Source organism: Buceros rhinoceros, unplaced genomic scaffold (assembly GCF_000710305.1).
Source record: "Buceros rhinoceros silvestris isolate BGI_N320 unplaced genomic scaffold, ASM71030v1 scaffold10075, whole genome shotgun sequence".
NCBI classification, from domain to species: Eukaryota; Metazoa; Chordata; class Aves; order Bucerotiformes; family Bucerotidae; genus Buceros; species Buceros rhinoceros.
Window position 1 is genome coordinate 15,171 of NW_010411145.1, and position 24,305 is coordinate 39,475.

The 24,305-nt window shown below is 39.1% G+C and overlaps 1 protein-coding gene across 1 annotated transcript in view; it reads left to right on the plus strand.

Annotated features, from left to right (window-relative positions):
* The window catches only part of MTMR12 (myotubularin related protein 12), a gene marked incomplete at its 5' end in the record, with an annotated part of 24,915 nt that extends 6,746 nt beyond the window's left edge, over positions 1 to 18,169 (plus strand). Inside the window, 10 exons of the mRNA XM_010135892.1 lie at positions 1,054 to 1,177; positions 2,341 to 2,416; positions 5,307 to 5,413; positions 7,543 to 7,667; positions 11,524 to 11,602; positions 13,225 to 13,295; positions 14,306 to 14,478; positions 15,193 to 15,360; positions 16,306 to 16,467; positions 17,473 to 18,169. Of these exons, the coding sequence (XP_010134194.1) occupies positions 1,054 to 1,177; positions 2,341 to 2,416; positions 5,307 to 5,413; positions 7,543 to 7,667; positions 11,524 to 11,602; positions 13,225 to 13,295; positions 14,306 to 14,478; positions 15,193 to 15,360; positions 16,306 to 16,467; positions 17,473 to 18,048 (1,661 nt within the window). The remainder of the gene's footprint in view (positions 1 to 1,053; positions 1,178 to 2,340; positions 2,417 to 5,306; positions 5,414 to 7,542; positions 7,668 to 11,523; positions 11,603 to 13,224; positions 13,296 to 14,305; positions 14,479 to 15,192; positions 15,361 to 16,305; positions 16,468 to 17,472) is intronic.
* Between the last annotated feature and the right edge of the window lie 6,136 nt (positions 18,170 to 24,305).

Sequence of the window (24,305 nt, forward strand, 5' to 3'; positions counted from 1 at the left end):
TCCAGGCAGGGACTAAACAAATGTGAGAGAAGACTATCTTTATAGCAACATTGAAGTGGTGTGCCAGAATTCTTTCACATTTTAGTAGTTATCTTCAATGATAAATGCCTTGGTCTCATTCTTTATGAAGTTGTTACAAGACAAACCAAGTAGACTTTAGAAACTAGGTTTTATGCCTCTTATGGTCTGATACTCTTAAAATCTTAACTTGTCCCACAGAGCACATTAATACTGTTCTGTTTCCATCTGTAAACTTTTTATCTATCTTATCTTCTTATGGTGGAAAGTTTCAGCTTGCCATTGTGGCTTCTGTGGAAGTTCTAGCTCTGTTTGGTATTTCAGCGTTAGCTGATGTTGCAGGATACTTAATTATGATAGGTGCCTAAATCAGTTGGCCTTATGTCATAATTTATATGATTATTTTCTAAGATCTGAGGCTAAATCAACCTGCTGTCATAACTGTTGCTGAGGTGGCTTAATGGAAATACAGGAAAAGTTCTCAGTTTAAATGATTGAGACTCAATTGCTGTGATTTTTCTGCTGTAATCAACTTCCTGCTCTTATCAAGTGCCTAAAATGTTCCATTCAGAGCAAAACTCCTATTCATGATAAAAGCAGAATTTTAAATGAAATGCAATATCTGAATTGCAGAAACGCTTTTGGTATGATGGCTAATTCTATGTTTAAGCCTATATTATTAGATGCCAGTCAGCTGCACTAGTATGCAATGGTATTTGCTGCACAGCATCTTGGTTTTCAGGGTGGATGTGAGGACAGCCTCAACTGAATAGAAGTTCTGTAAGAACTGATTAGTTTCTGTAGGAGAAATTATTCCTGAAGTTATTAATTAAAGCAGTATCTGACAGAAGCTGTGCTGTTAAATATCAGATGGAAGCAGGGTGTTATAGAAAGGCAAATGCCTTTGAGTTCAGGCTTTCTGTACCACAAGAAATTTTGGTTGCTTACCTCAAAGAAAATTCACCACTTGATTTAGGAATGCTTTCATGTTAGTTCCTGATAGTCTGCAAAATTAACATTATTGACGTCTGACAGATGGAAGAAACCAAACTGTGATGTTTGATACTCTTGAGGACTGGCGTGATGAGTTGGAGCGGACCAAAGGGAATGTGAAATACAAAGCAGTGACTACCAACGAAGGCTACAGAGTCTCTGAAAAGTAAGCTTGCCCTGGTTAATAGTGAACTTTGGATATATGTCTCATTCAGATTTGCAAGAATCAGTGCTACCTTTGATGCTCAGCATTATACAGTTGTTTAGGGTTTTTTTAGGATCTGGTTTTGATTTTTGATTTATGGGATACTTTGATTCAAGACCTCAGGAAGTCATCTTAACCCCTGCTCAAGCAGGTTTAACTTCAACATCACATCAGGTCCTTGGTCAATCAAACTTTGAATGTATCTAGGGGTGGAGAATACCACCTTAAAATTGAATAGAAAATACGTAGGTCTGGTACCTACACTTTTGTCATGCTTACTGGTTATAATGGTGTTTCCTCAGTACTGTACCTTTAATCTGGTAAAATTTCAAGTTACATGCCCTTGATTTCCTTATCTGGAAGGGGTGGGGCTGGGAGGGAAAAGAGTGATTGGTTTAAAGTGTGTCTGCAAAATGTGCTAATGGCAGTTAATATGCATTTCCTTCAGTGGAAGGTTACAGATGTATACTTCTATGAGTTTAGCTAAGTACCATCTTTCAGTGAACCCTTCAGGATGTATACAAGGCTTTGGGTACCACTGTTGTTTTAAGAGTCAAATCCTGAAAGGTTTTACAGAACTTGGGAATTTTCAAAGAAGTCCTAACTGTTTATTCTAGAACTCTGTCTTGATAGATCCAAGCTGAGGTTAAATAGTTATCTTTTGCTTCTGTGGACCTCGTGCATAAATAGTGTTGGCTGATACTGGAAATTTCAGATACATTAAATGACGTTCTTGGTTCGTGATGCAAAGTGTTTCCATGCCTTGTAAGCAGAACTAGTTATGTAATTGTGCAAGGATATCTTTTGAGACAGTGAAGAGTGAGAGAACCAAGGTGGTCTTAATCAGTCTTAGATGTTACAGTTAAATGTAGGACTTGATTACAGCCTTGGAAAGGCAGCGGAATGTTGCAGTGAAAGTAATGAAGAGCTCAAGATTGGAAGAAAATACCTTATCTGGCTGAAAATAAAGGGGCAATATACTTATCTAATTGGAAAGATTACTGAAGCATTAAGAGTGAATATATGAGTAGCATGTGGGCTAGAGGACTTAGCATCATTAAAATGAGCTTGGAGATTGTTCTTTTTTCAGTCAAGTGCAAGACACTCTTTTTTGTTTTCTTTAGGCTGCCTTTGTATTTTGTTGTTCCCATATGTGTTTCTGACGAGAGTATCTTGAAGTATGAAGGCAGAGGTATTCCTGTAAGTATGTATGCATGGCTGAGGGTAAGAAATCTTTCTGAGAAGACAAAATTTCAACTAGCACTTCAGATTTTACTGCATATTATTTTCAGAACTTAGTTTTAACAGCTTACATGTATAACTAGTCTTCTGTAGAAGGGGAAACAGATGTTGGAAGAAGCGTGTTCTGTTACCCTAAAGTGTAAAGCAAAATATATCTATATGGTTCACAGGCCCCATTCACTTATATTGGATGTCTAATGTCCTGTAGTCTACTCATACTATTTATCTGTCTATCAACCTGCTTTTCATGAGACTGAGTACTGACTGGCAATTGGCTGTGGCAGGATGTAGAGATATTGAGATCAAGACACTGCATGTGCAGGTATAGCTGAGTACCTGCAGTTACCTAGCTTGGGTGCTGGTCAATAATATGGCTGTGATGGTGCAGCATTTTTACAAAGCCTAGTAGCCAAACTGGAAAAACTGGTTCTACCAGTCTTAACAGAAATCAAAGTTAAATATACTGTTTTGCACCTTGTAGTAAGCTGGCTTTGGCTTCCTATCTCATACCAGAGTTTAAAAGCCAGTAAGACAGAGTAGCTTGAACCAAGGAACGAAGTAACCTCACTTTCAAGGTCTTACCTTAGTTGCTGCAAGTTCAACAAGGAAGCCCATGTTCACCGCATGGTCTTAAATTAATCTGTCCATGGAGAATGCAGTTCTACGCTGTCCTGCCTAATAGGTCCTTTCAGATTGTGATCTTCAAATAGTTTGGTTCACTTTTTCTGAGATAGTCAACCAGACAACCTACAATGGCTGTTACACAGAAGTGATTTTTTTTTTTTTTCATCTTTCATTTCTAGAATCATAGAATAGTTTGAGTTGGAAGGGATCTTCAAAGGTCATCTAGTCCAGCCCCCTGCTGTGAGCAGGAACATATTCAACTAGATCAGGTTTCTCAAAGCCCCATCCAACCTGGCCTTGAACACTTCCAGGGATGGGGCATCTACCAGCTCTCTAGGTAACCTGTGCCAGTGTTTCACCACCTTAAGTGTAAAAAATCTATTCCTTATATCTAGTCTAAATTTCCCCTTTTTTAGTTTAAAATGATCAACACTTGTCCTTTCACTACAGGCCTTGCTGAAAAGTCTGTTTCCTTTTTTCTTAAAGGCTTGCTTTGAAGTACTGGAAGGCCGCTGTAAAGTATCCCTGGTGCCATATCTTCCCCAAGCTCTCTTAGACTTTTCATAGCAGAGGTGTTCCATCCCCCTCATTTTTGTGGCTTCCTCTGGACCTGCTACAACAGGTCCGTGTCTTTCCTGGGCTGAGAACTCTAGAGCTGGACACAGTATTCCGGGTGGTATTTCACCAGAGCAGAGCAGCAGGACCACCTCCTGCAACCTGCTGGCCATGCTTCTTTTGATGCAGCCCAGGATACGGTTGGCTTTCTGGGCTGTGAGTGAACATTGTCAACTCATGACCAGCTTTTCATCCACCAGTACTCCAATTCCTGGGGAATTCCCCCCTCCTCTGCAGGGCTGCTTTCAATCCCTTCATCCCCCAGCCTCTATTGATACTGGGTGTTGCCCCAACCCATGTGCCGAACCTTGCACTTGGCTTTTTTGAACCTCATGAGGTTCACAAGGGCCCACGTTTCCAGTTTGCTCAGGTCCCTCTGTATGGCATTCCATCTCTCAGGTGTGTCAACTGCACCACTCAGCTTGGCGTCATCTGCAAACTTGCTGAGGGTGCACTTGATCCCACTGTCTGTCATTGATGAAGATAATAAACAGCACTGGTCCCAGTATGGACCCTTGAGGGACACCACTTATCACTGATGTCCATCTGGACATCAAGCGATTGACCACTACCCTCTGGATGCAACTGTCCAATTCCTCATCTACTGAACAGTCCATCCATCAAATCTGTGCCTCCAATTTAGAGGAGAATGTTGTGGAGGACCATGTCAGAGGCCTTACAGATGGAAGTCCAGATAGGCGACTTCCATAGCTCTTCCCATGTCCACTGTTCAGAGGCTATTTTTCTTTTCCAAATTCTTCTTATTTTTTCTAAATTCTTTTGGGGAAGCTAGTCTTAAAATAGCTTGACAATATTAAATTGGTTTGAGGTGGCAGTGGAAGGACAATTTTTCCCAAGCTTGATGATTGTGAGGTTTCTGTATCCTCTGGGGTATACTTCTTGGCTAGTACAAATTGGTAGCTGAACTTTAATATTCTTGACAAAAACAATTCTGACTCCCAGTTTCAAAGTGAGTTTAAAGGTCAGCTTGAGAGCTTCAAGCATTAGGTGTAAGTCACTGAATTATGTGTGAAGAGAAGTAGGAAGCTTTGAGGACCGATGTGCTACAAGGAATGCCTGTAACTATGCAATCTGATTTAGTTGTTTAGTGTTTGTTTAGTATTTTATTTCATGTGCCCTTTATGCATGGCTACTGTGGAAAGGCATGACAACATGTCTGGTGAGTTACCGCAAGGCTGAACAAAAATGCTACTGTATCGGTGTGGAGAATCTGATGGCTAATATGAGCTGTCTTGCTGTGGTATAAGGAACTCTTGTATCTTCCAACAAGACGACCATAAACATTTTGCTCAGTTTTTTTACCTATGAGGGCAGTTGAGAAAGTAATGTTCTAAGGTAGTCTGACATTTTAGGTTTCCCTATGCCTGTATAAAGCTTATCTTGACACTTGCAAGTTATAACAGTGTTACTGAGACATGTAGTTTTGGCGCAGATGTAGGACTTAGCTTCTGCTGATGGGTTTGTTGACTACAAAAATGCGGTGAAGTACAGAATAGAGAAGTTTATTGTAATCACTCAGTCACTTAGGCAAGTATTTTGTACAGGACAGTTTGCTAATTTTTATCACCTTGTAAATGTCTTTCTGCAGATTTGGTGTTGGTCTTGCCATAATGGTGCTGCTCTTCTCAAAATGTCTGCATTTCCCAAAGAACAGGATGACAGCGCTTCACAAATGCAGAAAGCCTTCTTGGATGGGTCAGTACTAGCTATTCTGTCCACAACACTTTGCTTGGTATGGACCTTGCTTCTCTTTTTCCATATATGCTGTATCTTTAAGCTTGCACGCATCAGGAAACAAGTTCTAGCTCTAAAAAGAGTTTTCTGTAGTGGAATGGGTTTAAGCCTTTGGCCGAACAGCATTGGTTGATTTATTTTTGGAAATACATGTATGTATCGGATGAATCTCTGTAGAAATTGTGGCATGTTAAGTACAGCAGCACCGAAGTCTGTAGGTCTTAAGGATGGTTAAAATATCTTTATGTAATGGGCTTAATTATGTTTGCAAGTAAGATAAATCTAGACTCCATCTCTAAACATGAATTTGCAAGCTGAGTTTTAAATCTCTCTGAACAATGCTATCTTCTGAGGAGATTCACATTCGTAAATAACTTTTTCTAAAGTGGCCTGAAATGACTGAGACAATCTGGCAGTTCAGTACTGCCACTTTCAGATGCAATGGCAAACAGCACTTCGTTTCAGCTAGGTAGTGAGCTGAATTAGCTCAGCAATCTGAAAAATGCCAAAGTTAATATAAGGAGAAGAGGACAGCTGCCTGGTTGAGAGTGATGGCAATAACTTGTTGCTCTTTTTTTTCTGGCTTTTCTTTAACCTGGTGAGTGTCCTGGAGAGAGCTTCTCTCTTAGCAGAAAGCTGTTAGATTGGGCTAGTGTGTACAGCTTATCCTCCTTTGCTAGCTCCTTTTTGTCGTCATAGTTGAAGAACCTGTTAATCACCCAGAACTAACAGAAAATAGCTTGATTAGGCTCTTAAAACCTCTTTTGCTTGTGAAATTAATTATACTTGCATGGGAAAGGCTTTCAACCCTTTTGCAGATTCTCTAATGTTTCTCTCCTGAAAAGAGGAAGTTTACCTGACTTACAACTCTTTTAAATGCTTCCATAATGTGCAATAAATAAAACCTGCAGTAAGCTGTGACAAAGTATTGATCCCCTGTCTGGGGCCATCTGAGCTTGGAGCAGTATTTGTAGTTTTCTTTGCTATGGAGTAGTAGTGGTTAACCACTAATACTTAAAAATATATCTGCAAATTGTCCATAAGGTTTGTTACCATGCCAGTGTAATAGTAGTCTGAACTCATGCACACAGCAGCAGATGTTTTCAATTAACAGCTTCTTTTATTGAAAAAGCTGTTTAGAGCCAGATCTTCTAGCACAATTTGTTTACTTCAGTTTGGAAGAAGTATCATAAGTGACAAGTGATTGCTTTCCCTCAATTCTCTATCTGATGCATCTTCTAGTAGGTCTAGTCACCTGCTTTTCTGATGTGGACACCTGTAGTTCTCATGTAAAGCAGGCTTCTGTGCTACAGCATACAGGAAACAAAGTCCTCTGTCCTGTCTGGGCAAGTGCCCCCAAGGCTTCACTTTTGAAGTATGAGCTAGAGCACCTTTCCCCAAATCTTGATAACAAAGGGCCAGCCTGATAACAGAGGTATTTATAAAGCTGATGTTCGTCTGAGCTCTGGAACCTGAATGAGAGATGAGACATTCTGGGTCCAAATCAAAGCTTAATCTGGCCTGCTCTTTTTTCTTCTCCTGCTAGGGGAAAAAAATAGCAGATATGTAGGGAAGAAGGCAGGTATACTGTCTTGTTTGAATACTAATTGTTTCTTTTTTCTTTTACTCATGTTTCATTAGCAGACCTGACAGCTAGATATCAGAATGTAATTTGATTGTTAAAAATAAAGAAAAATTTTAAGTTTCTGCTGGGAAGTTTCGGTGTTTCTATCCATCTCTGCTTTCTGGATTCACCTCTAAATACCCTGCTAGTAAAGTAATTTTGGTGTGACTAGTGAAGACAATACTATAGAAGCAGTAGTAAAAATCAAGTAGTGCTTGTAATATTCTTAACTACACAAATATGCTCAAATATAATTTTGCCAGTGTAATGTTTCAGAGCGGCCAAACTTGTCATAAGCTTGTAGGCATTTAATGCATGGAGGCCATTAGCTTTCCAGACTGTATATGTTTCAGTATTACACTGTTTCCCAAACCATGCCTATTAACTTTGTCTTCAAGTGGTAACAGTTAGTGCATTATTTGACTTGTGAAGCAGAAGGCTTTAATCTCTTGATGATTTGATTTAGAATCTATAAGACAATTAGCAAACCTCCCTATGAACTCCTGAAGATGGAGGACTTGTCAAGCAGCCTTCCATCTCTGCAAGATATCCAGACTGCGTACACGAGATTTAAACAGCTGTTTTTGATAGGTAAGTCAAGCTTTAAAGTAGTTTTTTGTCTCTGAAGTGACTGAGATGCAAGGCATAACAACGCTGTTTTATGTCTCATGAATGCAGTCCTTGTCTTGATTGATGTCTTGCTTTTGATGGTGGTTAAAAACAGACTTTTAAATATGTAACTGTAGACTGCTTATGACTGGCATGTTAATGGACATTTGTAGTTCTTAGGCTTACTACCTCTTGCTGAGCAGCCACGGTGTCTGAAAATGACTTCTAAAGAGAGTGACTACAGAGTTTAAATGTTAGTTGCAAGACACCAGCTGGACTGAAGTTTATGGGAGAGATTTTTCAGGTTTCCGTGATTAAGTCTTCTTGAATGTTAAGTGTTAACTTTTTAAGCCTTTGCACTGTGTCAAGAGGTGAGTCTAAATGCTAAGTAATGTTTTGCCCTAGCTTTTGTTACAAACTAGTCACATCTCAGAACAGGAAACGTGAGCTTGCTTAAAATTCTATCACTAAGGCTGTAGGGCTAAACTTGACTACTGTAAATAGTAAGTTCACTTGAAAGAAGTAAAAATGGGAGCCGTATGAATGTATAATCTTGGCTTTCAGACTTTTTTCTGGACTCATTACCTATTTTAGTGTTATGAAACAGTACTTTGACCTTACCTCTTGGCATGAAAGAAGCTCCACACCACCTTGCAATTGCATCATGTATCATTGGGCCATTTTGGACAGTGCGTCTTCTACAGGACAATGAGGATGAATCTTGCAATAACCTCTGTCTGATGGCATGCTGAATACTGGGGCAGTTAACCTGTGGTTACTGATGATGGACATAACTGATCATCGAGTAACTGTGTATTTGCGGTGTAGCCAGCAGGACTTGGATACCAACTGTAGGTTTTATACATGGAATTCAGCTGGCAAGTTGATATTGCAAATTAGTGTAAATGGTTTCTGGTACATATGTAGTAAAGATTCCAGTGACACTCTGAAGAGAAGTCTGGGATACATGAGGTATTTGCCAGAGTTTCACACTGAGGATTTTGTTTGGAATACACTGTTAGTTTCACAGTGATTCTTAGGAGATAAAAATATTTACCTATATTTTAATGTAGTTTCTGGTAACTTACCCTCTTACAGGGGAAAAAAAAGGCCAAAGCTTGAATTCAAGTCATTTAACATCTCTCAGGATATACTGTATATTTCAATGGTGTAACTGTATCATTGTACTCTATTACCTGAAGCAAAAGTAAATGTGTTAGAACTGCATTCCAGTGAGTGTCTTTTGTCTTGCAGCTTTTAAAATAAGCTTTGTTAGTAAACTGTAGCTCACTGGATATACAGCTAGGCACTGGCAGCCTGAGAAAACCATTCAGGTAACTTGTTGCAGGAGTATTAAGTTCTTACAGAAACTTACTACCTTTCTACTTCTGTTCTATATGTGCATAGTTAATTTGATTTAGGTAATTTGGGGGTGTTGGTTGATGAGAAGCTCAACATCACCTGGCAATGTGCCAGTGTTCTGGGCTGCATCAGAAGCAACGTGGTCAGCAGTTTGAGGGAGGTGATTCTGTCCTCTGCTGTGTTGAGATGTCACCTGGAGTGCTGTGTCCAGCTCTGGAGTCCTCAGTTCAAGGAAGACATGGGCCTGTTGAAGCAGATCCAGATGAGGGGGCTGGTGCACCTCTCCAATGAAGAAAGGCTGAGGGACCTGGCATTGTTCAGCCTGGAGAAGAGAAGGCTTCAGGGAGACCTTATAGTGGCCTTCCTTTGAAGGTCCGGTTCAACCCAAACAGTTCTGTGATTCTGTGAACTTCCAGTGTGACTTTTTTCCTGAACTCATGCCCAAACTGAAGTTTCAGTTATGAAAATCATCCTTAAGCAAAGCCGAAACCACAGTGGAATGCAGCTGCTTGAAAGAGTATTTTAATAGGACAGCTTGTATCCTAATAAATTGCTCCTGTTACTTGAAATGTTGTAAAGGCTGGGTTTGCTAAACAGCTTGCAAGTCTCGGTGTATGCCACTTGCCCACATACCTTAAATGAAACTTTAAACATTTCAGTTCTCAAATCCTAGTGGAGTGTTTCTTCATTGTCGTAGAAAATGAGGAGGAAGGGAAAACTTTATCTATTGTGGTGTTATTAAGCAGAATACTTCAATTAAGCTGCAACTGTTTTGTTGTGCCTTTAAATAGAAGTTACTGTTTTGACGTGGAGGTGGCTTTGGCTGGGAGAAGAGTTGCCAGACCAAGCAGTTGTTTGTAGAGTCCTACAGACAGGCGTTTTGAGCATGATTGAGCAGAACAGAGCCATCCACACTTTATGTGGCTACTCAGCTTTTTGGAGTAAAGCTCTTCTATGCTGCTCATAATATAAGACAGTTAAAGAAAACTTTGTATGGAATATAAATGTTACTGTCATTAATAAAGTAAAATCAACTGAAGTTGATAAAGATAGAAATCCCCTTTACTTGATGTCGTGGGGTTTTGGGTAGTTTTGAAGGACTAGAAATTGGTATTAGAATTTTGCCTTGATTCACAATGGACAGAGGTTTTTCAAATTGTGGTGGCAAGTTCAATAGAACATGATATTTGGGTGCAAGGGAATATTCTACAACAAGCATAGAAAAAAGGGTAAGCTGGGGAGTAAAGTGTATCTTACCTGAATTACTGTAATGTATGTACTTCAAAGGGTATCACACTTAAAGGTTGGATGTGAATTTGAAGATCTTAATCAGAAAAGATTTAAGAAAACTACATCTGATGAACAGAACTGACTAAGGAGCTTTGAAGAAGCATTCCAATGCTTTCAAGAAGAGCTAGTTTCTATGGCCAGGGTGAAATCAATCAGGAAAAGAAGAAAATTTTTTTTAACGTTTGATGAACAGAATGAGGGGCAGAAGCAGGCACGGAGGTAGAACAGCTACAGGAAGAAAACGGGTATATGCCTATGCATTTGATGATCTTAGGTGCAAGCTCCAGAAAACAAGACAGAAGTGAGTATTTGTTGGAATTAAACACTGGGAGTGTATGGAAAGGGTTTGGGAGGTGAAAAAGAAGGTACACAGAAACATGCAGGTATCTGGGTGAGAGAAGGATGGAAGTGTAGTGTATCTCATTTTTTATTCAGCAGTAGAACTGTCAGACTTCAGGCTTCAAGGTTTGTGTCTTATGCAGGAAAGGTAGTCTGTTCTGGTTTAAATTGACCATATCAGCTTATGAGAACTTTCCAGTTTCTGAATACTGGCTTTAATAGAAATAAAAGCACTAGAGATTTCAGTTGATTTTAAAAATCTAGCAAAATTAAGTGTTTAATGACTTCATGGGATTTTCTTGGCTTCCCAGTTTATTTTAGCTGTCCTCTTTGATAGATTTTAAAGCCTCTTCAGGTGCAGTGAAAACTGCTTAAAACCTTTTTTGTAGTCTTAACATTTCATAAATTCATGTAACCTCATTCTAAAACCCATTCGTGTTTCTGGCTCTAATGGTAACAATTTTCAAAGTCCAGCCTCCTTATGTTAAGCTTTATATAGAACATGCCTTAGAGTCAAGGCAACTGGAACTTGCAAGAACCATCACCTCTGATTAAATTTCTTTTCCTCCTCCATTTTGTCAAAAGAATTATTTAATGGGTTTGGTTGCTGTGAACCTACAACATACTTTTTTCTGAAAGCCTATGGTGCTATAAAATTTTACTGGTGTTTTTAGGACTACTGCACTTCCTTGTTTAGTTATACGATGTTGACTTTAACAGTGATTACTGACTCCTTTGTATTGGTTGTTTTAAGAGTTCAAAACTGAAAGTAATACAATGGATGGCTGTTAATCAGCACTACATATATGTGAACAAACCAATTTTTGTTTTGATTTCTTTTTTCCAGATAACAGTACAGACTTCTGGGCAACTGATGTGAAATGGTTTTCATTACTGGAGAGCACAAACTGGCTAGAGATAATCAGGTTTGCTATATCTGTAACTTCCTGGATTTCAAATTATTGTTAAATGCGTTTGTAGTGGGTTTTCTAGCTAGCTTCTTGAAATAAGAAGGCATCCTTCTCCTCTGGTAGGAAAGAAAAGGGACCATGAGTTTGTCTTAATTTATATATCTTATTGCTCAACTTGAGACAGTATTTTTACAGTTCAGGCTTGTGTTAAACCTCCCACAATAAAGGATGTGAGAAGCAGCAGATCATTGCAATTACGACTCTTCCAGCAAACCTATTAAAATCTAGTAATTGCCCTCCTGCACTTAGGACTCCTCAGTTTGGAATGAAGGGGACTATTTGTTTCTTGCATGAAACCTATTCCGTGTCTCTGACTAGCCTTGCCATTCTTCTCTGTACTCTCTACTTCTATAATATCCTTTAGGACGGGATCAACTGCAGTATTCAAGATGTTAGCCCACCAAAGATTTATAAAATGACAGTTGTTCTCAGTTTTGTCCCCTTCCTCTCCTGATTGTTCCTCAAGTTCTTTTTTCTTCTCTCAGCAGTCCACAGTGAGTAAGTGTTGGAATGGTGTTGGCTAACTTAAGGCTTGTTATAGTGGAATGTAGAGGGGTTTTGTTTTCAGCGTTCCTTTGTGCTAGCTCTATTGTCTGCCAGTTTATTGTGTGATCAGCTTGTACTGTGAAGTGCTTCTGCAGTCAGCTTCAGTTCTTTCTATTCTTAATAAAAATTGATAGTTATTCATTCCTTAATTGAGAGTTTAAATTTATGTTGAATGAGAGGTTCTATTGAAGACCATACATTGAGAAATGCTCAGTTGAGAAATTGGTGTAACCAAGATCATAAGTAGTTTAAATGCCAGCCCAGGTTCCTATCCTTACGTTTTAAGACTAGTTGTTTTCACACTTCGGTACAGTTGGTTCCTGGATCAGCCTGTTCTTGGCTTCAGCAGTTAGTAGGAATGCCTTCTCAGCTATTCCAGATTCTAGAACGAAGAATCTGGTAACTCCACACTTACGAAATAAACTGTCAGCTTCTATTAGTGACCTTAGCAGTTGCAAGAATCCTAATCTGTGTGCAAACTTATGCTGAAAATAACAAACTTTATAAAGAGTTAGGTCTAGAAACCAACAGCGTTACATCTTGTTTTATGTGAACTTTAATTCCACTCAGTCTTCCTTATGTAATGACAATCTCTGAATGAGTTTTGTCTGCATGTTTACAAGTTCTGATTGCTGATCCTTCCCTCTGCCCCTTAAAACCAGATTATGGGAGAAATGTATGTAGTAGATTAGAAATAAGTGTGGTGATGTTGATGCCTCTCCAGGACTGTAATACTTCAGTGTGTGCGTGATGGCTGCTATTGACCCAAAATAAAGTATTACAAACCTACAAAGATAACAACAGGAAATGCATGACCAATGGCCACATAAAGATACCTCTTGGAAGTTTATTCTTTAGGCTAAACCGTTCTTCATTCACACAAGCTGGGTACATGAGTTTTGTTGTTTTAAAGGTCTAGTCAAATTTCAGTAGTATGACATTTTAACTCCTTTTAGGGGAAACTAATGTAAAAAACTTAACTGTAAAAATGCTGTGAAAATGTTCACTTATCTTTTCCTGTACCACAACAGGCGAGTCTTGAAGAAAGCAATAGAAGTTGCTGAGTGTCTTGAAAGACAGCATACGAATGTTCTCCTTATAGGTAAAAGTTTAAGGACATGATCCTATATATTTTTTTTAATTTCTTGATAACTTTTTTAGATGTAGCTTAAGATATAATTTCTTAATTGTAGTATAGGCTGGTAAAATTTATAGAGTACTCAAAGTGACAGACACTTAAATCTCTCACACTCCTGGAAATGCTTCTTGTGGTTAAAAAGTAAGCATAGTTTCAGGCTAAGAGGAATATGTCATGAATGAGAGACACTGGTAAATTGGCAGGAGGGTCATGCGACTGCTTTTTTATGCATTCCTGTTTTCTAACTTAATTAAAGGCCCCCTAGACCCTTTTGCCATACTTTAAGGGTGTGTATTGGGTGCACACCTACACAAGAACATGGAGCACGAAAACTTTCTGAAAGGACGTTTTTGTGTTGTAGTTGTAGGCTAAATACATGCATGTACAAATCATAAAAATATGCTTATTATATCATCTTGAGCAGTGTGCTTTCCTAGATTGATTAAAGTGGGAAACCAAACTCAGTGTTAACCGTTAAGCTATTTTTGATTAGTAATTTAGTTGGGTTTTTTCCACACATTGCCCTTTCAAAAACCTAGCATGGGGAAGAGAAGTTTCTAGAAGGCACCTGAAGGGTGAAGAATGCATGTTGCGTGAGGAGGCAACTGTGCACTTTTTAAGAGATGCACGCAGAATAGGAAGGGTAGGGGCAGATAGCTGGCCTGGTAACAGAGAGCAGGAGGACCAGTGTGTGCATTGTGGGAGACAAGGGCATAGGCATCAAAGTTACAGTAGTAAAAGCCTGGGTTTTGCAGGTTTTGTTATCAAAGTATTATCCTAGTGTAAGCGTACAGGAAACATTTTCACAAAGGGAAGAATTGGAAACATGTATTGATTCTCTCTGATGGTATAACACTTGGAAGAAATAGTGTGTTTCTCTGATCTTGAAATACAATTCTATGTGAAGCTAGCAGTACTTCGCTTAGTTTTAGGAAAGGCTTAGTTAATAATGTGGTTTCTGTTCTCTTCTGCAGAAGAGAGTGCTACTGATCTGTGCTGTGTAATCTCTACTCTGGTTCAAGTGATGATGGATTCATACAGCAGAACAAAGTCAGGGTTTCAGAGCCTTATTCAGAAAGAGTGGGTAATTGGAGGACATGGTTTTTTGGATCGTTGTAACCACTTGCATAAGAGTGACAAAGAAGAGGTATGATTTTTTTATTACTTTCCTTACTATTTTAAAGTTTACTCAGCATAAGGAGAAATATAGATGTCTATCCAGAAGTTCCAATTATTCTGAGGATTTTTAATTTAATATTTGGTTTTATGGTTGATGTTTTGTACCGAGTTGCTATTTTTGCTGTTAGAATTCAGCAATTCTTTAACTGAAAAAATGTAAAGTTTCAAAAGACTCCAAGACTGAGTGGGAAAGACATATATCTCATGACCTTTTGAAACTGTTAAATGGTGGTAGTGTCTGTAGAAATAACTCAAACTGCTTGTTCTTGTCTCATCTAAGTTTAACTGCATACTGTCTTGCTAAATGCTGCAATGTTTTCATTTTTATTTTGGAAATAGATCAGATTGTTGTACAGAATGGAAATAATAAGTATAATCTGAGTTCTGACTGAGAATTGCTGTAAGTTAGTTTCACTTTGCCAGCTTCAAAAGGCTGCATTTTCATAACAAGCTAATGTGTGCAAATTCTTGTTAGAAAGTGTTCATCTCTTTTGTCAACAACTGGACAAGGGTAGGTCAGAGGGTACTTCAGAGTTCAGCCAAAGTTAGATGCAGCAGGTCCTTAGTTAACCAGGTTGCTTTCCTTAAGATTTGTATTTGGAGATATGAAATACTAAAAAATAAAGTCTGCATGGTACAACCTATTTTTTTCTGAAACTGATGCAATACTTTATTTACTTAGGCTCCTGTTTTTCTGCTCCTGCTCAATTGCGTTTGGCAGTTGGTACAACAGTATCCTCCAGCATTTGAGTTCACAGAAACTTACTTAACTGTCTTGTCAGACAGCCTCTATGTGCCTATTTTTAGCACTTTCTTCTTCAACTCACAACACCAAAAAGACACTAATATGGTAAGAGTTTGTTATATTGTGGATGCAATGTGTTAGAGGACAAGTTTGACCAATAAGCAAGGAACACTCAAAAATAATTCTCTAGCAGCATGTTTTCCATACTTATTTGAAGGGTGGTGCCGTGAAGGGTGAATGAGTACAACTTTGGGTGTAAGGAGTCAAGTATAGGATTTACAAATTTATCATGACAAAAGAAAAATAACTCAGGAATATATTACTTTTAATGTGTGGCTATAGGTTCATGTTTATTGCTCTTCAGTGAAAATGGAGCTCCTTAACCCAAAGAGGAGTGAGTGTCCTGCAGAGTAAGTTATCTGCAAAATTCTTGCATAGTCTATTCTGTTGAACTCCAAAATCAACATTTCCTGAATGTTGATTTGTATTTGGTTCATGCTTTTTTTGTAGCTTAAGAAGCTGGAAGCAATACAAATATCCTCTGCAAGCCTAGGAGACTAGGGAAAAAAAAGATAACTGTCTTGCATATAAGTGAAGTGCTGGTGATAAAATTTAAACAGGTAGAGATATGTAGCTGCAGTTAACTTTTGAAGTTTGGAGAGGTGTATTCCACAGTCTTAACATGCCCCATGTTTGAAGAATTCAAGTGTCTACCTCCTGCCCAATTTTCAAAACTTAAATTCAAAACTTAATTCAAAACTTAAATTCAAAACTTAATTTTTTCCTCTGATGTAACCTTATTTTTAGCTGTGAAAGGCATTCTTGGTGCTGTCTGTTGAAATACTATCTGAAGTTACTGAGAATAAAATAAAGAAAGCCTTTGTGTCTGTATTCCCATCTAATAATGTTGTTCAGCTGTTGAATACATAGAAAACATGGCTTATTAGAGTGCTGTGGCCTCTTCTGTGAAAAGCCCGTTTCTTAATTTCACCTTGACTTGGTCAAAATGCCTTTCTAGCAGTATTAATTGTGACATGTTTGTTTTGGCAGAGTGGTGAAAACCTCCAGACACAAAGCGGTCCTTTCAGATTTCTTACTGTGTGGGACTGGTCTGTGCAGTTTGACCCCAAGGCCCAGGCTTTCCTGAACAACACTCTTTATGTAGAGAAGCCAAAACCGGATAAAAGTCAACGAAAAACTACACGATTCAAAGTAAGATATGTGCTGCTTAACTATTTTTTTAAATTATAAAAATATTTTGCACAGCTTAATTCCACTGTGAGAACATTTGAAGTATATCAGTGCAAAGTTTAACTGACAAAATACATGTACAGATCAGATTCACCTGGATCTTGAGTACAGTTTGCACCCACCTCTGTTATAAATCACTGCAAAACAGTTACTGTGCATAGCTGTGAGCTTAAGGTGTTTTTCTTCATACTTTTGTGCAAGGGATAACTCTGGGGACTTAGCATGCAGGTGAGTTGCACTGGCATTTTTGAAGTGAGTTTGTTTTATTGTTCCATGGGGTACCTAACCGAAATACATAGCAAATTTACAATTGCTTCCCTAACTTTGTCTGTAAATGGAGTGTGTGGGTACACTTGGCGGGGGTGGAGGGTGACCACCAACAATAAAAATTGTCTAGGGTATTGAGGATTTTAGGTGTGCCACCTCATCACTGGAAGTAGCACAAATTCAGTAAGAGCAATTTGTTTGGAGTAGGCTCCTTTGACTGTAATATCCTTGTTGGTTAAATTCTGTCCTGTACAAAGCATTCTGGAGTGAGGCACAGTCAGTATGATCTACAGAATTCATCAGAGAACTCTGACACAGTGGGGTGCAGTGAGGAACTACTGGATAAAACCTTCTAAACCAAGTGCTTATTGATTTGCGTGGCAAGCTTAAACCAAACATGGAAGCCTGTAATACTTGAATGTATGCAAAGAATTCTCCTTTTTCAAATAAAAAATGCTTTATTCAGTGTTACTTCATTGCTATGGTTACAGTGGAGGGGAGGTATCTGGGAATACTAAGTATGCAGTGTGAGGCATTTGTTTTATTAGCCATTGAAGAGTTTTAGACTATATAGCAAAGCAGTGGCTGTGTTTAAGTGACTTTGCTTGTATTTTCTGAATAGAAGTTAGGTTTTTCTTCCTCTTACGATGTTTTCTGAAGTCCCATCAATACTTATTTTTCTTTTCTTTCCTCTTAAAGCATCAACGGCAACTTTCTTTGCCATTGACACAAACAAAACCTTCCACGAAGAGAGGATTTTTCAGGGAGGAAACAGATCATTTAATTAAAAACATTCTGGGTAAAAGAATTGGCAAGTTCATAAATTCTTCAGATGAGCTTCCTAATAGCTTCAGGGAATTTTATGACAGCTGGCATAGTAAACCTGTTGATTATCATGGTCTTCTGTTACCTCGCATTGATGGCCCTGAAATCAAAGTCTGGGCACAACGGTATTTACGATGGATTCCTGAAGCGCAGCTTCATGGTGGTGGTACAATAGCTACAGCTGCCAAGATTCTGGACTTGATAGAGGAAGTGCAAAGCTTGCAGGTGAAAATGGATGAAGAACATAGTCAAGCTGTTTCTGGAGATGTACATTCTGTTCCAATGCTGAGAAATTCTGCCCGTTTGTCATCCTTGTTTCCATTTGCTTTACTTCAGAGACAGTCTATCAAACCAGCTTTACCCACCAGCACCTGGAAGGACTTGGAAGATGAAGATGACTTGGTCAAGAGGGATGACGAATTTGTTGATCTAAGTGGTGATATGTCATAAAGTGTAAATTGAAGTATGAATTGTATGTGGCTAAGCTCTGAATTTTAAATGTTGTGTTGTATCCTCATCTAAGGAACTCACTCAAGCATCTGCAGCTTGTTTAATGGGTTCGTGGGGTCAAAAATACCCCTTGGATGGAAAAAAACTAGTTGCCATGATTAACTGTGTGTACTTTAAGTTGCGTTTCACTGTTGATTGCAGAAACACATTTTTAGCATGGTTGTTACAAAAAGAAAAGTCTAGGCTGAAGGAGCCCTATGGCCACTTTGTTTCAAAAAAGAAAACCAGAAAAACTCCATTATTTTCTGACGTAAAGATGAAATACTAAATACATAAAGCAGCAATCGCTATCTTAACGTAAAACCTCTTCCCCTCATGCCAAGAGTACGAGGATTGCAAGTACTGTGACTAGGAATGAAGTACATCTGCATTTCCCTCTTGTAAAATAAAAAAGGGAAAGGTGCAACTAATTGCATTCACAAGTAAGCTTTTTACAGCTGAAGAGTAAACGTGGTCACTGGGGGTTTTATGTCTGCTGTGGCATCAGCTGAAGTTGTGTGCTTGTCAAACTCATCTTTTCTAACAGAGTTCATCCTTGTCTTGCAGCTCTTGAGCTTTTGTGGTGTTGTAACAGCAGCTTGGCTGCTTGGGGCCTGTGCATGCCTAAGGATCAGATGCAAGAGCTTTATTACACTTTTTTTTTCCAAGCCTTACTGTGTGGCTGCTGTATGATACACCCCTGTTGCCTTGGAATATTAAGTCCCAAATATTTGCTGTTAATTGGAAGAAATGGCCTGAGATTCTAATTTGCCATGAGTATTTTTTTTTCCTTTTGATAGTCAGACTTTCATTTTGACTTTCCCCATTTATGCCAGTTGCCTTTGAGGCTTTCTGTAGCTTGCACTGAGACCCTCCACAGAGAAGGGAAGACTCTTCTTCTGTAATACTGCAGTGAAGCTGGGTTTGCAGTCTGTTGCCACTTGTTGTGAGTTGGTGGTACAGCTTATGAATGTGTCGTTCATACCACATGAACACTTGCATCCTGTTGCTGGATGTTCTAACAGTACCTCAGTGAAAAAAGCCATAAAGAAATGCCTGTTGACTTTGATCTACTGCCTGTATGTTTATATATGAAGTGTTTGTACTGCAGATAATTGTCCTTTGTAAAGCTGAATATGATTTGACTGTCAAATCTGTTTTGAACTCTTAATTCTAGGATACCCCAAGAATGGATGCAAGTCACAAAATCAGTTACACTGAGAGGACAGACGTTGACTATTTTCTGTATTCTCAGAACAATTTAAAAATCCATGCTGGAAAACTTAGCTGGTGGAGAAAATGCTGCTTAAATTGGATCAGCTCAGTGTAATCGGGGATATTAAACTGGGTTGCTGGTTAATCACTTCACACTGAGTTGTATTAATGTGTATAGCAAAAATGTATCAGCAACCCGCTAAAAATAAACTTTCATATGTAAAAAATAAATGTATTAAGGGGGAATGGGGGAGAGCTGAAGGCAACTGTGCCAAACTGAAGCTTCCTCTTGATAGCCTTAAGTCTTAGTAGTGCAGAGACAATACTTGAGTTTTAGTGTTTTATTTAAAAATATACTAGTACTTTATGCTTTTTGTGATACATATCTTACAGCTAACACTTGCTAGAATGGGCTGTCCCACACATGTCCTTCAGACATTATTACTGTAGTTCAGATGACTCACATGCAATAATACTTTGCATGTAGAATGAGCAATGCATTTTTATAGCAAAGAAACACCTATCATTCTAAGGTCATTTGGGTTCAAGGATTTTTTTGAAACTGCCATTAGAAAAAATATGAAATGGATTTTTCTATACTTTTGTGTAGAAAAGTTGTAATGTTTCAGTCATGAAGATTACATATTTATATTAAAGAACAGATGTTGGACATCTTATTTGTACATAAGCTATCAAAGTTTATATAGAAGAGAAACGTATATGTGCAATTAAACATGGGGACACTTCTAATGTAGAGTAAATAACATTGGTTTTGGTTTTCTGCACTGTGGCATTGGAAATGTACTTAGTATTTTTACTTCAGGCTTCTGTTTATACCTCCAAGTTTCTACACTGAATGCAAGCTACAAGCTTTACAGTTTGGAGTTTTTTTTGATACTGTCATTTTTCTCTAGCAGGCTGTTTGAAGAGTGTCAATAAAGTATACTTTCTGTACTTGTCCTGAAACAAGAATGTGTGTTTAAGGTCTTATTTAGCAAATGATGCTTTAAATCACATCATGCTTGACAGTCTGCAGAGACAAGGCTTTTCTAGTTACATGCTGCATTTTTACAGACTGTTTCTAGGAGGAAGCTGTTCAGTTTTCACCTGGTTATACTGGCAGCAAAGGAGCTGTCAGCTCTGGAAGGAGCAAAGTTCAGTGAATAGGATGACTATGGGATGTTACTGAGGTGGCCTAGAAAATGTCTGCTGAATGCATTTGAGGGTTTATTAAATGCTGTTTATTTCAGTCTTAGCGATGTAGTTGTCTTCCCCCCATTTCAAGGGGGAACATTGTTCTTAATGTTAAAGTAAGGAATGTCTTGAAATTGCTATGGCAGGATATTTCTCAAACCAAAAGTGTATTGAACATGGATTGGGAGATGGTCATACGCCCTGGTTTTGGCTCTGACCAAAGAGTTGGTTTTCTTCCCGGTAGCTGGTGCAGTGCTGTGTTTTGGGTTTAGTATGAGAACAGTGCTGGTAATCCCCTGAGTTTCTGTTGTCATTAAGCAGCACTTAGGATAAGTGAAGGATTTTTCAGTTTCCTGGGCTCTGCCAGCCAGCAGGAGCAGAAGCAGCTGGTGGGGAGCACGGCCAGGGCAGCTGTCCCAGAGCAACCAAAGGGATGTTCTCTAACACAGAGTGTCCTGCTCCGTGCATAAAGTGGGGGGAGTTGGCTGGGAGGTCGGATCACTGCTCGGGCATTGGTCAACGGGTGGTGAGAAAGCTGCATTTTCTTTGGGTTTATTCCTCCTTTTCTCAATATTCCTTCGCTACTATTATAATAATACTTTTAATTATTGTCATTATTACTTTATTTTATTTTAGTTATTAAACCATTCTTATTTCAAACCACGAGTTCTACTGCTTTTTGATTCTCCTCTCCATCCCACTGGGAAGGGGAAGGAACGATCAGCAGCTGTGCAGTGCTTAGTTGCTGGCTGCAGCTGAACTGCAACATCACAGTAAGCTGTAGAGTACAGATTAAAAACTTCTAATTCTTCCTAGAGATTATAAATTACTGGCATCTGTACAAAAACAGCACTAGTGCAAATCACACATGTGACTTTGGATATTTCCTCAAGAGATTGTTATAAGACTATGACAGACTTGTTCTTGAGGTCTCAATGTTACCGAAAATTCGGAAGAAAAACTGCTGAACACCAAGGTAGCATTAAGAAGCAGCATTTTCTTTATCTTATCAGCACCGGGTGCAAAGAGTATATCTTCCCCAAATCTCACACCCCGTGTGCTGCCCCAGCCAAAGCTTATATCACCCCATTACATGCATATTCATTATTTTCCCCGAAATAATCATACATATTCAAAACCTGATTAAGAATTTTGCACAGCTATTACACATGCCGCCTGAGCTTAAGAAGGTCCAGATTGTGCGTTATGTCGTGTCCTACTGGCCGCTGAAGAAACAGCATTTGAAGATTTTCATGGGAACTCTCCTACATATGGTGAAAAATTGGCAAAGAAACTGCATTATCAGAGTTTGTTGTGATTTACACAGGTTTCAGTCTTCAAACAGCTCAGCTCGCCCTTTCTCTTCTGTTTTGTCTTCTTCCATCACTCTCTTAGATCGTGGACTTGTAGTTTAGATTTTTTCTCATTCCTTTCCCAGACAACCAAAGTTTTCGTATCTCTGTTGTACAGACTAGTATTTACAAGGTAACATAACAAATACAGCAGTAGCTTATGCAGCGTCTGTGAAATGCCAGATTCATGTTGTAACACAAGGTGTGCCTCTGCCTCACCCACATCTTCTAAAGATCAGTGAGTGCACTTTGACCGCTTAGCTTTGATTTAAGACTTCATTCAGTAGTGAATGCAGTGAAAATGCTCAGCTGTTGATGTAAACCGTGTGGGAATGCAAATATGTACTTTGTAAAAGTACTTTCAGCTACCTTGGCCTCCCGATCTCTTGCTCCAGTTAAGGCTTTTTCCATTTATGCTCAAAGCAGGGAAGTGTAACTTCTTCAGGAGGTAGTAGAATTCGTTCTGCTGTGGATGTCTCCAGTGGATTAGTTCCATCTAATCCACCAGAGGTTACCTTCATTTTAATCTTCAGCTGGCAACTTCATATGCAGTATTTACTGCCTGATATTCTCTTGAAAAGAGCTAGGTGTTGCATAAAATTCTATTTAGAAATTATGCGGGATGGACTTCATTTTCTGGGGCAGGGAGGAGATGGATTGGTGAACTCTTTGGGTCTAAAAATAGCACTCTATATACAGAATTACATATGCTCTTCCACGGATTAATTTAGTGGGGGGTAGTGGTGGAAGCAGCAAAACCCGTCTCAGGTCCCGTCTCTTCAGTTACAGATTTAACCTGTGACAAATACTTTTTCCAGCTTTTGAAGGATGTCCGAGCTCTTACCTCGTGGCATAGTACTTCCCTTGGAAAGGAGTGGACGCAGAAGGTGAGGATAGCTGATGTGTGAGCTGGAGAAACAGTTCTGTGGAGAGCGCACCTCCATGCTGAATACAAAGGGAGTGGAAATAGGGTTTTTCAGGCTGTGTTAGAATGCGATAGAGACTGCGAATGGTTCTGAGTCCCAGCACGGCTTTCCTGTGAGGTAAGTTTGACTGTAAAGTCTATCAGCTTTAAACTCATGGAGGCCAAGAAGGAAGTAATAGAGGGCTGATAATATCTTGGCAAAGTGTTTCTGCGAACAAGGGATGCTGCCACATTTTGAACTCCTGTGAAGCCTTGTCCTCAGCTGGAAACCCTGTAGAACATTAAATGTGGTTGCTCAATTGCAGCATGTTACTAAACTTCCAGTGAGCATTTGGTTTCTCAGGTTTTTTGTTTCAGCAATCCAGTAAAATTAGGTAGATACTTCCCTTAATGTTATGTCTGGATGCCTAAAGCAGGCAGGTAATTAATATGTGCATTGTTTATTTTGTGAACAGCAGAATGACGAAGACTGATTTCCCATGGTGTTGTCTTGTCTAGCCGTACCGCAGTTCTTCACCTTTATCCTTCCTTCTGGCATCTCCTACCTTTGTTCATACCGTAGTGTCTTCAGTCTTCTTCAGTCCATATCCTCTCTGTTCCTAAGTGTGCTGTATCAGCAGCTCATAGTTGTCACTGCTACTGACTTGCTGGACAAGCCAAATTCAGTATCTCGGTTCCTAGGGGACCACGTAAAAGTCATGACTTAGCATGGCCGGGCTGTAGAGTCTCCAGACTACCTGCTGGAATCTAGTAACTTTTGAAATCTACTTCTGTCAAAATTATCTACCAGTTTCCAAAGCTTTGGTTGAGAGGAAACTGATTAGTCACCCTGTAGGGTTAGTAAGGAAGTCAGAGTGGGAGAATGAAGCTTGCCTCTGTACCTGCACCTCAGGCATGATTCAAATCTACGGTTCTCAGGCTAAAAGCAATGCTACTCCCAAACAGGAAAACCTGCTCATACACAGTCAGATGGGGCATCCCAGTTTTTCTCTTAATGCAGCATTTTTTTTTCTTTATCACACGTACTGTCTGGTTTTGTGTTCCGAAACAAGCTTCTCATATACACTGCAGGAGCGAAAATTCAGGCTAGGGAACCGCTGGGTGTCCTGGAAATCAACTGATGCCTGCATGACTTCTGGAAGGTCACTTATAATCCTTATTATTGCTATTCCCATTTGAAGAAAATTTCTAATTAAGAACAGCTAATGCAGCTAGAATTAATGCAGTTTCACTAATTAGGAGTGTAAATCTTCAAGTATTTTATAGATACTAGTAAGCTTTTAAATGTCAGAGCTTTGTGGGCCTGCTAGCTAGCTCACTTTGCAGTCAGTGGGACTCACTTTTGTTTCTACAGGCAGCGATGTAAAGTATGTTTATGCATGAATGTAATGACAGAGGAGAAAATTTCACACGGAGGGTGTAAGTGCTCATTGCTTCATGTTTTGGTGATGATGCAAGAAGATGCTTCAACTTCCACTGTGACTCTAATTCAGAAATCAAAACAGGACACTCCTTACCAAGCTCCTGAAGTT